The sequence below is a fragment of the Rhinoderma darwinii genome, chromosome 9, assembly GCF_050947455.1.
Source record: "Rhinoderma darwinii isolate aRhiDar2 chromosome 9, aRhiDar2.hap1, whole genome shotgun sequence".
In the NCBI taxonomy this organism is placed as follows: Eukaryota; Metazoa; Chordata; class Amphibia; order Anura; family Rhinodermatidae; genus Rhinoderma; species Rhinoderma darwinii.
The window spans coordinates 72,717,835-72,731,833 of record NC_134695.1 but is presented as its reverse complement, the minus strand read 5'-3'; the positions used below and the strand labels follow the sequence as shown (position 1 = coordinate 72,731,833).

General features: G+C 38.0%; 1 protein-coding gene across 7 annotated transcripts in view; it reads left to right on the top strand.

Annotated features, from left to right (window-relative positions):
• MICAL2 (microtubule associated monooxygenase, calponin and LIM domain containing 2) overlaps positions 1–13,999 on the top strand; it is a 218,428-nt gene that overhangs the window by 146,830 nt on the left and 57,599 nt on the right. Inside the window, exon 24 of one of the 7 annotated variants that reach the window (XM_075838148.1) lies at positions 1,299–1,514. The exons of 5 other annotated variants lie outside the window; for them this stretch is intronic. In XM_075838148.1, the coding sequence (XP_075694263.1) occupies positions 1,299–1,363 (65 nt within the window). In that variant the 3' untranslated portion in view covers positions 1,364–1,514. Of the gene's footprint in view, positions 1–1,298; positions 1,515–13,999 lie in introns of those variants that run through there. One more of the 7 variants, XM_075838149.1, reaches the window with a different exon arrangement.

Sequence of the window (13,999 nt, the reverse complement as noted above, 5' to 3'; positions counted from 1 at the left end):
CAGATTACCTGTCAGTCTTTCACATAAGCAGATGTATCATTGATATATTTTTGCTTCATTAAATGCGACGATTATAAAATTCACACAGAACAATGTTTTTCCCAGACCATTTGCCATCATCCAGTAAATATCCTTGCAGTTCCTAAAATCCGCCCACGTTTGCGTCTAGTTTTTCAGTGCTGGGATCCTATCCCACGGTGACAGATCTCAGCTGAAAAACAAATAGAAATAAAGGACGACACAGATGGAAATATATTTGCTTCCTGGAATGAGATATGGAGATAACAATAGGGTTAATGAATTGTGTCGACTTGAAGCTGATAGAACTGGTTACATTGCGACACCCTGAACTCCCATAAATGTATCGCAACTTCCATGTTACCATGACGCAAACAACAATGTTGTGTTCCATAGCAACCAATCAGTAAACCGTTAAAGAGGACCTGGCCGCTCTGCTGACATGTCTGTTTATTCCCCATAAAATAACAATTCCAGAGCATATTTTATTAGAACTCTTTGTTGTGCCGTTCCTCTGTTATTCCTCTTAGAAATGTATGAATAAATTGACAACTGGGTGTTACCAGTTGGGGGCGTGTCCCTACACAGTCTGAAACTGAGAGCTCTGATTGGACATTGTCAGTGTAGGGACACACCCCCAAATGGTTACACCCAGGTGTCAAATTATTCATAAATTTCTAGGAGGAATAAAAGAGGAACGGCACAAAGTAGAGTTCTAAGAAAATATGCTCCAGAATTGTTATTTTATGGAGAACAAACAGACATTTCAGGAGAGGTGACAGGTCTTCTTCAAAGAGTGCCCCCATAACATTGTCTTTCTAAACTATCCGGACACATAGAAGTATGTTTGGGTTCTGATTAGGGGCCGTGCAGAAAGGCATGGCAGGGCACATGTGGCCCTTGGGCAGCATGTGGTGCACCCCTGGTATAAGTCAATGGCTCCCAAATGTCTTACTATGAGGGCACCAAGTAGAAAACATTGTAAAGACTCAAACAAGAAAAAGTAAAAACTTAGAAGCAAATTATAAGCCAAGATCAGAATTGGGTTGGGGGGGGGGGGGTTAGTATAGGAAAATGTAGGAGTATTGAGACCATTTTCTGTCCCGTTACTGCTTGTCCGCTGCTACGTTGAATGCACATTAATTTTGCCGCTCTGAGCTGTGCCCATAATCTGCATGTAAAATAACCCGCCCCCTCCCCCGTCAGTCCGTCCGTCTGTCTCTCACCTCGTACACACTGGCTTTGCTCCATGCCTATCTTTGTTTTCTCTTCTATTTCAGAAACCTCTCAAATGGATTTTTTCCCACTCGTCTCGCTCTTGTTTTTGGGTCAGGTTCTTGCTTAGATCTTAAATCACATAATTTACCAAATGGAATGAATATTTTTTTTTAATCTCATGTTTCAATGTCATGTATGTGTGAGACATACGGAGAATTGTGTGCAACCTGATGGCATATACTCTGTAAACAAGAATAAATATAGTCATTCGTTAACTATTCTGGCTTCATTTCTTTCATTCTATTCTTTTTCCAGTCCCAAAAATTACATTATAACATTTCTATTACAAAATATAAAAAAAATAATGATGATAAAAAGTCATATTTTTAGGGGCTTCTCATTACCACAACAACCAGTGATCAAAGCAGAGGGTTGGATTGAGGCTGCCCTGGTCCTCTCGAAGCGGTGATGTCATTGGGCGGTTCCTAGTGATGTCACTTAAAGTGAGACTCCAACCCAATGGAATGGTTGTGGGTCAGTGTGGTTACATCTTGTTGGGGTCCACTTCTGGGCCACGTAATATTTAGTGGTAGAGCTGCTTTGACCTCGGGCACTGCCCAGTTGCCCACCCAGCTCAAGTCTTTCTTCGGTTGAGAACAATCGTGACTTATTTGCTCTACCCGGATGGACCCACTCAGGGCACTTGTTGCCCACGGATGAGCATGCTCTATGTCTGGTTTCAAAAAATGTCGACCCAGTCTACGGAACCTAAAAGGGTTTGGACAGTTCCTATTTGATAGAAGATAACCACCCGACAATAAGTTGGGCAAAGGGTAACTCTCTGCTGGGACCCCTAGCAATCTCTGAGGGAATCCGACAGCAAGTGTTTCAATTTCCTGCAGCCCCTCCACAGGAGAAATGAAGTATTACACAGTTACCATTGAAATCAATACGTTTTCCATGTAATGCATGGACCTGCCGGGTCCTCCATAGTGAGTGTCGCTCTTCTTAGCTGCTCTCTGGCTAATAGATGAGGATCCGGAATGGGGGACTCTTGTTAGGGGATAGTCCTAACACCCCTATACGGCCGACGTTCATCTATTGTGTATGGGCACCCTAAGTCACATGATTTGCTTATCACAGCCTCCCTCATATCTTCTTGCAGTTGATTAATGCAAAATAACAGAAAGACAGATACCCTCCCCCACCCAAGGTCCAAAAGAACAACATTCGTCAATATCCAGGGATGTCTCCAAACAAGTCGCATCATAGTTCAACCCTTATAATGTTAGATCTGTAGCCATTCACCAATGTGGTATCCATTTCAGTACTGACCCCATATAAATAGTGATTGTTCACAATAACCTGTGTTATATGTTGGTCTTCAGTCTTCTCAAGGAAGTTCTCATCATTTCTGTGGTCATCTCCATCCATCTTGTTGACGATCATCTTGTTTCCATTTCAACTTTTTCAAAGGCTTTGGCCTTCCCAAATGTCCAAAATAGCAGAGAAAGACGGACATTACAGAACTTGAATATTCTCTATCGTTGTCTTCCTCGATCGTATAACTTTTTGTCTCCTTTTGTCATTTTGATACCTTTTGCTACCTAGTTCATCAGTCTAGACCTCTTCAGTTTTCCTTCCTAGATCTCGTTAACATCCATCATCATCCTTGGAGACCTTTTTGCCTCTGTTCTTTATCTTTTTGACATTGTGTTCTTTTCAAACTTGCTTGGTCTTATATTTAACTATATGTCTAGATGTCATGCTTCATGTTTAGTCCAGAATTGTCTCCGTCCTTCTGGACCTTCAGCCTTATTCTATCTTATCAGTTACAATGTGTCATTCTTTTGCCCTTTCTTTCTAGATCTCACCTCATCTGTCTTCTTTCCTCATATTTACTTGGACCCTCGTTCTTTACCTTAGACCTTCAGCTTTGTCTTTCTACATATTTCATCTTCCAGTCTCTTTTTCCCATTGTAGATTTATTCGTAACCAGTCATTACATCTTCCTCTAACCCATCATCACCGCTACACGTCTCTGGTCTTACGTTTTCAACTCTCGTTCTTTAGAGTTTTTGGATCTTCTACTTTTTTTTTCCATTCCTTGATGTATCTTTTTCCCTACGCACAATTGTCTACATCTCTCTGTCCCTCCTGGATCTCACCCTCAGTGGTAAATGTCCATGTTATCGTTTGTCACCCACAATCTTTGTGCCACTATATATTTAGAAATGTCCTAGTTCTAGACTTATACTAGATGTTGCCTTTCTGTGAATTATCTATAGATCTATTGTCTCGTCCCATGGTCCTCTCCACCATAGTCTCCTTCTGTTGAGAACCACAATTTGGTCTTTTTAGGATCAATTTGGCGAATTACTCTGTTACCCGCCTTCCACATATACGATATGGAAAGTATTGCGTCATTCTTCACTTTTTTTGTGACCCTCCCATGAGAAAAGACCTATGAACGCCTCTAAAGCTTATCATATACTTTATATAGCAATCGGCCAAAGGCTTGTTCAACCGACAGCTATTTCTCCCGATGCCCCATATTCTGCCCGCTCAGCATGCACCCCTTTTTTCAATGGGAATAGGGTGCTGTCAGACTCCTGGCATCCGTTTATCTCCCGCAGGAACAATAGATTGCGCATGTTGGAATCAAATATGCCCAAACCTTCTCTCCCCCAACATCTGCTGTCGGAGCAGACATAGGACACCTCCATACACATTAGTCAGCCGGGATTGGCTGACTTTCATCTTATGTGCATCGGGACCTTAAAGGTGGCCATTGACATAAAAAAAACGTCTTAAACATCCTACTATAAGTAATAATCAATACACCTATGACATGAAACAATAGAGAAGGATCAAATAAAACCCGGACGAATTTCTACATGATCTTTGTGTGTTCAACCAGATTTGTCTTTATAGATTTGGTGCAGTTTACTGTAATTCACAAGACATCGAGGTAAAAGGTTCAATGTTACTCTGCTTATAAGTCACATCTTAGTATCACAGCAGACAAGTTAAAGTAAAACCCGCCTGTACTTTGGTCTTTGTGTGATGTAAATTTATGATTCCAGCGAGCACCACATGGGACGACTGATCTTATGTCCTCCGCCGGGAGGGAAAAATAACAAAGCAAAATTTTGCTGAGTTTCCTCCAAACCACAACAGGAGCCGCCTGGTACATCTGCACTGATCACACTGAGATTATAAAACATCAAAGCTGAAAGGTTCAATGTGTATTCACTGTCCGTGTCGGCCGCCAGTGGTTTATAATTCATATCTTCAGATCCTGTGTCCTCTTCACGTCAGTAGAAAATAAACTCTTAGGAGAAGCAGATGAAGTTAAACATGAGCTACTAGTGATATTAATGTTACTGGAACCTGTAAGCAATCTGAATTTAAGGGGTGAAGACCTTTTTATAAATACAGTACAAGATTGTTATTTGCATCATGCCTCAAGGAGGAGCAAATATTTTATATTCTCTGTACCTTTGAATATAACGATATGATATTGTTTCCTATATACAAGGATATAACTACTATAATACTGCCCCCTATATACAAGAATATAACTACTATAATACTGCTCCTATATACAAGAATATAACTACTATAATACTGCCCCTATATACAAGCATATAACTACTATAATACTGCCCCTATATACAAGAATATAACTACTATAATACTGCCCCCTATATACAAGAATATAACTACTATAATACTGCCCCCTATATACAAGAATATAACTACTATACTACTGCCCCCTATATACAAGAATATAACTACTATAATACTGCCCCCTATATACAAGAATATAACTACTATAATACTGCTCCTATATACAATAATTAACTACTATAATACTGCCCCCTATATACAAGAATATAACTACTATACTACTGCCCCCTATATACAAGAATATAACTACTATAATACTGCCCCCTATATACAAGAATATAACTACTATAATACTGCCCCCTATATACAAGAATATAACTACTATAATACTGCCCCCTATATACAAGAATATAACTACTATAATACTGCCCCCTATATACAAGAATATAACTACTATAATACTGCCCCCTATATACAAGAATATAACTACTATAATACTGCCCCCTATATACAAGAATATAACTACTATAATACTGCCCCTATATACAGGAATATAACTACTATAATACTGCCCCTATATACAAGAATATAACTACTATAATACTGCCCCTATATACAAGAATATAACTACTATAATACTGCCCCTTATATACAAGAATATAACTACTATAATACTGCCCCTATATACAGAATATAACTACTATAATACTGCTCCTATATACAAGAATATAACTACTATAATACTGCCCCTATATACAAGAATATAACTACTATAATACTGCTCCTATATACAAGAATATAACTACTATAATACTCCCCCCTATATACAAGAATATAACTACTATAATACTGCTCCCTATGTACAAGAATACAACTACTATAATACTGCTCCTATATACAAGAATATAACTACTATAATACTGCCTCCTATATACAAGAATATAACTACTATAATACTGCCCCTATATACAAGAATATAACTACTATAATACTGCCCCTATATACAAGAATATAACTACTATAATACTGCCCCCTATATACAAGAATATAACTACTATAATACTGCCCCTATATACAGAATATAACTACTATAATACTGCTCCTATATACAAGAATATAACTACTATAATACTGCCCCTATATACAAGAATATAACTACTATAATACTGCTCCTATATACAAGAATATAACTACTATAATACTCCCCCCTATATACAAGAATATAACTACTATAATACTGCTCCCTATGTACAAGAATACAACTACTATAATACTGCTCCTATATACAAGAATATAACTACTATAATACTGCCTCCTATATACAAGAATATAACTACTATAATACTGCCCCTATATACAAGAATATAACTACTATAATACTGCCCCCTATATACAAGAATATAACTACTATAATACTGCCCCCTATATACAAGAATATAACTACTATAATACTGCCCCTATATACAAGAATATAACTACTACAATACTGCTCTATATACAAGAATATAACTACTATAATACTGCTCCTATATACAAGAATATAACTACTATAATACTGCCCCTATATACAAGAATATAACTACTATAATACTGCCCCTATATACAAGAATATAACTACTATAATACTGCCCCCTATATACAAGAATATAACTACTATAATACTGCCCCTATATACAAGAATATAACTACTATAATACTGCCCCTATATACAAGAATATAACTACTATAATACTGCCCCTATATACAAGAATATAACTACTATAATACTGCACCCTATATACAAGAATATAACTAAGATAATACTGCCTCTATATACAAGAATATAACTACTATACTGCTCCCTATATACAAGAATATAACTACTATAATACTACCCCCTATATACAAGAATATAACTACTATAATACTGCCCCCTATATACAAGAATATAACTACTATAATACTACCCCCTATATACAAGAATATAACTACTATAATACTACCCCTATATACAAGAATATAACTACTATAATACTGCCTCTATATACAAGAATATAACTACTATAATACTGCCCCTATATACAAGAATATAACTACTATAATACTGCCCCCTATATACAAGAATATAACTACTATAATACTGCCCCTATATACAAGAATATAACTACTATAATACTGCCCCTATATACAAGAATATAACTACTATAATACTGCCCCCTATATACAAGAATATAACTACTATAATACTACCCCCTATATACAAGAATATAACTACTATAATACTGCCCCTATATACAAGAATATAACTACTATAATACTGCCTCTAAATACAAGAATATAACTACTATAATACTGCCTCTATATACAAGAATATAACTACTATAATACTACCCCCTATATACAAGAATACAACTACTATAATACTGCCCCCTATATACAAGAATATAACTACTATAATACTGCCTCTATATACAAGAATTAACTACTATAATACTGCCCCTATATACAAGAATATAACTACTATAATACTGCCCCCTATATACAAGAATATAACTACTATAATACTGCTCCCTATATACAAGAATATAACTACTATACTGCTCCCTATATACAAGAATATAACTACTATAATACTACCCACTATATAAAAGAATATAACTACTATAATACTGCCCCCTATATACAAGAATATAACTACTATAATACTACCCCCTATATACAAGAATATAACTACTATAATACTACCCCCTATATACAAGAATATAACTACTATAATACTGCCCCCTATATACAAGAATATAACTACTATAATACTGCCTCTATATACAAGAATATAACTACTATAATACTGCTCTCTATATACAAGAATATAACTACTATAATACTGCCCCCTATATACAAGAATATAACTACTATAATACTGCCCCTATATACAAGAATATAACTACTATAATACTGCCTCTATATACAAGAATATAACTACTATAATACTGCCCCCTATATACAAGAATATAACTACTATAATACTGCTCCTATATACAAGAATATAACTACTATAATACTGTCCTTATATACAAGAATATAACTACTATAATACTGCTCCTATGTATACAAGAATATAACTACTATAATACTGCCCCCTATATACAAGAATATAACTACTATAATACTGCCCCTATATACAAGAATATAACTACTATAATACTGCTCCTATATACAAGAATATAACTACTTTAATACTGCCCCCTATATACAAGAATATAACTACTATAATACTGCCCCCTATATACAAGAATATAACTACTATAATACTGCTCCTATATACAAGAATATAACTACTTTAATACTGCCCCCTATATACAAGAATATAACTACTATAATACTGCCCCCTATATACAAGAATATAACTACTATAATACTGCCCCCTATATACAAGAATATAACTACTATAATACTGCCCCCTATATACAAGAATATAACTACTATAATACTGCTCTTATATACAAGAATATAACTACTATAATACTGCCCCTATATACAAGAATATAACTACTATAATACTGCCCCCTATATACAAGAATATAACTACTATAATACTGCTCTTATATACAAGAATATAACTACTCTAATACTGCCTCTATATACAAGAATATAACTACTATAATACTGCCCCTATATACAAGAATATAACTACTATAATACTGCCCCTATATACAAGAATATAACTACTATAATACTGCACCCTATATACAAGAATATAACTACTATAATACTGCCTCTATATACAAGAATATAACTACTATAATACTGCCCCTATATACAAGAATATATATACTCTGGACTCATGATGGACTTCATTACATATATAATACATTTTTGAGCAGTCTCAGATGCCGGTAAGTTGATGTTTGCATTCACCTCGGTTGCCTGGTGGTGATGTTGCTTACATGATACTCAGGCCCCATACACACGACCGTATTTTCATCTATCCGCAAATCCGGTCCGTAATGCATCCGTATTTGATCCATATATACGTATACGTTAAAAAAAAAAGAAAAAAAAAAGAGGGAGGCTGCAAATGAAGTCACCAAAATGTTGCATAGCAACGTTTCCGTACATTCGGACGGTTTATGGATACACAGCCATAGCCGTCCATATTTACGGAAGCGCCCATATCCTTCTATGGGAGAGTCAAGAATAGGACGGGTTCTATAATTTATTCAGCTTGGACACCCATCCGTAAAAATACGGAAAGGTGTGTGTGGCCAATAGAAATGAATGGGTCTGTAATTACTGATGAGAAATACGGTCGTGTTCCTGGGGCCTCAGTGATTTCTATGCCCGGGATTATTGATGGCGATTTTTCTGGTTTTGGAATGACCGTTCTGGACTAGTTAACTTTACCTGATCACAAACTAGTGGAAACCGTTTTATCCGGTATTAGACACAGTCACACAGGAGGATATGTATTTATTCACACTGTATGTAATAGAAACAATACACGATACGTCTGATACAGTATGTGGACCACCATGACAACGTGGAAGGTGAGTACAAATACTGGGGGTAAAGCCTGGACCGCCACTTCTACAGGACACAAGGGGCAAGGCAAATAATGTGAAACCAACCAAAAATGACAGTGCTGCCTGGTAATGATGCCACATACTGCGCCTGTCTCGCCGCCAAATCTGGTGTGATTACTCTGTGTCAGACCATAAAATTGAAATAAATGCGAACCAAACCAACACAAATTGCTCCATATTGTCCTCTGTCCTGTCTGCTTGTGACCACTGAAATCCTGTACTTTGGCTTTGATCTGTCTATGCTGCTCTCGTTATATCTGTGGATGTGATGTCTCCAGCTCTCACGGTAGGTAACATGCTATACACATGCTTATTACATGGGACAGATAGATGAGATGACAACCATGAGATGACTCGTATACTTGTATATTGGCTCTTATCATGTGGCTTCTGAGCTCCCTAGTTGTGGAAAGTGGAAGTCAGAAGATTCCAGAATACATAGGACAAGTGATTGTAGTATATGTGAGGGGCGATAGATAGATAGATAGAGAGATAGATAGATAGATATGAGATAGATAGATATGAGATAGATAGATAGATAGATAGTTTATTACAATTTTTAGGATAGGATATAAAACATTGACCTCTGGGAGCAGCACCGATCCTGAGAACGTTCCAGTTCTAGTCCCTGGTTGAGGACAGGCTGCGCTCCTCTTCCCTCTGTAATAAATGGGATATCTGAGAATATTTACTGCTGTTAGTTTGTGATTTCCATTTCTTCTCCTCGTTTCGGGTCCTCACCTACAGGGTATAAATCAATATGGGGGAAAACACAATTTACGTAGGAGGTTCCAGAGGCGAATATTGTAATTAGACAGACTAAAAGGAAAACTAAAATTTTGAACAATTGACAGTAAAAATATGCATAAAATTTAGAGTAACCTCGTCATTTCTGTACTTCCCTTGTACTGATGTTGCGTTTCATGATGTTTTCTTCTCTATTCACATCTAAAGTTCAATTTATAATTGTGTTTCCTGTCACCAGACAGCAATGCCTTATGGGAGCTCAGCAGTTATGTCACACGACTGACTTCTGGGTGGAGCTAAAACTGTCTGTTTCCAAGGACAACAAAGAGAATTTTGAGAGCAACCATGTCTAGAAATGTAAGGAGTATGTATGAGGGGGGGGGGGGGGGGGCCTGTGACAACCATTCACTGCTTCCTTGGATGGAGACCTGTTGTCCGTAATTAGAAGATGACACCGTATAATTGTAATTATATTATAGCGGATCTTTTAATTCAACATCAGAATGTCCAAAGTCTTCACTTGGGATAATCAACAAAGCTCCACCCCCGCACAGGGTGACGATGACGTCACTGCGCTCCCACTTCTCAGACAATAGGCTCCTCCTATTAGAGGTTATCCTAGAAAATGTCTTTTCCTTGATAGAAATCCCTACAGTAGAGACCGCGTCATCGCAATTAATTAGCGACCATAACTTTGTCGTGTTAGATTTAAATTTAGATGGAATGAACATAGAGAATCCTTCCAAGTAGTGACCCCAGCATTCCTGGTTAAGGGAGGTGACCCCCGGGTTTTCTGATTTCCACCCACCCCATATACAGACATTACTTATAATAGAGCAGTACTCAGGTGTGTATTCATGCTTCGGCCACCAGGGGGAGATATTTTATTTGGGTCATATCTTGTCATTTTAGCCGGTGTTCCCTTTAAAAGTTATTAACATTGAGAAGTTCTGTTCCCTATAAACCCCTCCATTTATCTGTGTATGCAGCATCGTACATCTGCTAATAACACGTAAGGGAATGATATAAGTGACCCGAGCCCCTATAGCATTTAGATTGTGACAAGGCAAAGATTACAAGAAACTCAATCCCCGACCTCTGACGTGTCCGCGGTCCAGAATAAGTACGTGACCTTCTGTTTTATAGAGTTGGAATTATACAGGGTCAGTAGATCTATAAAACAGATGTGATGTACAGCTCCCTAACGACACCGCAACCAGGACGGCCGAATATAGAGAAACCTGTCCAGTGTGACGTGTGCAGGGGCCAATAACTGGATGTACCAGGGGCCCCGTCACTAATCCACACAATCCAATTATAATGGAACTCCCTAACATTACATGATGTGGGGCGTAGTGCTGAGTGACTTTCTGAGACCGTATCACACATGATAAGATTAGATACACAGCTTAGCAGACAGTACCACAAATGATAGGCTTAGATACACTGGTTCAGAAGACAGTATCACACATGATAGGTTTAGATACAGCAGCAAAGCAGACAATATCACACATGATAGCTTAGATACAGCAGCTCAGCAAACCGTATCACACATGATAAGATTAGATACACGACTCAGCAGACAGTATCACACATGACAGGATTAGATACACAGCTCAGCAGACAGTATCACACATGATAGGATTAGATACACAGCTCAGCAGACAGTATCACACATGATAAGATTAGATACACGACTCAGCAGACAGTATCACACATGACAGGATTAGATACACAGCTCAGCAGACAGTATCACACATGATAGGATTAGATACATTGGCTCAGTAGATCGTATCACACATGATAGGATTAGATACAGTGGCTCAGCAGACAGTATCACACACGATAGGATTAGATACAGCAGCTCATCAGACAGTATCACACATGATAGGATTAGATACACAATCTCAGCAGACAGTATCACACATGATAGGATTAGATACAGCAGCTCTGAAGACAGTGTCACATGATAGGTTTAGATACACGGCTCAGCAGACAGTGTCACACATGATGGACTTAGATACACAGCTCATCAGATAGTATCACACATGATAGGCTTAGATACAGCAGCTCAGCAGACGGAGATAAAAAAAATTGTGAATATCCATTCTCTATAGAAAAAAAAAAATCTAATCAAAGACTAGAATTGTTTTCTTATCTGAGAACTGCCCCCCCCCCCCCCTGACACTGGTGAAGAGATTCTGTGGTTATACCCACATTTCCATTGAGCTTGCACAACAAGTCCCACCATTCTTACATGCTGGGAGGTGTAGTTCTCGATAAGTTGTACTTACACCTGGTCTATGTTACAGACACCTTAGGTAGGTCTTGAGGTCAGGATCTAGGGGCTGAGTGAGGGCCTGAGACCCCAATAGCTAAGCCCCCCCCCCCCCCCTATATGTCTCCATTGCAGAGACCATTAATAGCAGCAGATCTATAGATCACGTCACCTGTTATATTCCGCTGGCCGGAGTCACAGTCACTTCTAGTTCGTTGACAAAAGGTTCAAAGTCGCGTCCTGGAGAAGCCTGGATACAGTGAGCACCTGACAGGAACCAGTGCGACCAGTTCTGTACCTGTGAACACTCCAGAGCGCTCCAGTGTTGATCTTACTAGACCGCAAACAGTCACACCCCAACATACGGAGGGGACCCAATATCCGAGATCATTCTGCCTTCCTGGACAATGCAATTCAAATGTTTTAATCATCTCGAGTAACTTTGCATATACTTTGCTTAACTTCTCTTGTATCAATCTTGTTTTGTCTTCTACTCTATTCACATCCAAAGCAGCTTCCAGAGCTCTGCCGACCGTGATTTATCTATATTTTACTGTGACCTTAGTAGCATAGCTCTGTGAATCTGTCATCTGAGCTCCCACAATTCACTGCTCCATAGTAACCGTAAACCAGCAGAATTCTGCTCTGGATGTGACTAGAGAAGAAAGCATTGTTGAAGTAACAGGACAAGAAAGAAGTAAAGTATTTGCAAAGTTACTCAACACAATACGTGGAATGAAATTTGAATTGTTGATTTTTCCTATAGTATATGGTGTTTATATGCAGATAGTTGTCACATGACCGTGACATATGGACTTTTTAAAGGGGAAGCTCACATTTAACGCCTTTAAAAAGGTTCAAAATCACATCTCATAATAAGGTTCAGAGTAAGATCTGTCCGCTGCAGGAATAGTGTGAACCAGGCCTATATATTTCAGCAGGGCGTGTCAGAAGATTTTCCATAGGAATCCAAGTTATTTCGCTGCCCATATCACATGTAGAAGTTTAGTCACCATCTTCCTCCGATAAACCCTCTGGGCACTATAATTGTTGTGAGAGATGTATAAGAAGAGGGGACTTACCCAAGCTTACAATAGATGCTGAGAATACAGCTAGCCTCTCTCCAGCCAGAAATGGCTGATAACAGGAAACAATAGATTGTATGCACCTGCACGGGAAATGTACAGAAGGAAGATTGCAAGGTTAGTATCCCTTTAAGACTGATCTGGAAAAACGAAAGCCACATGAGAATCCTATTCAGTTGCCGCCTACAAACCACTGTCAGTGCAATGCGATGTAGAAACAATGATGCCCCATATAGATCTCTCCACCCATTCATACTGTGCCACGCTGGAATAACCTGGGCACCTTCTGCTCTGTAATTTATGTGTGGGCAGCATGTAAATAAAGATTATTAACTGTGTGATGGAAAGTTCTGCAATTTTCTTCGATTTTATATATATATATTTTAAAACTTTTTCCAAGATCTCTGCTTGCTGACAATGAATGGAAGTATTTGAAACCTAATACAACTCGCAGCTTT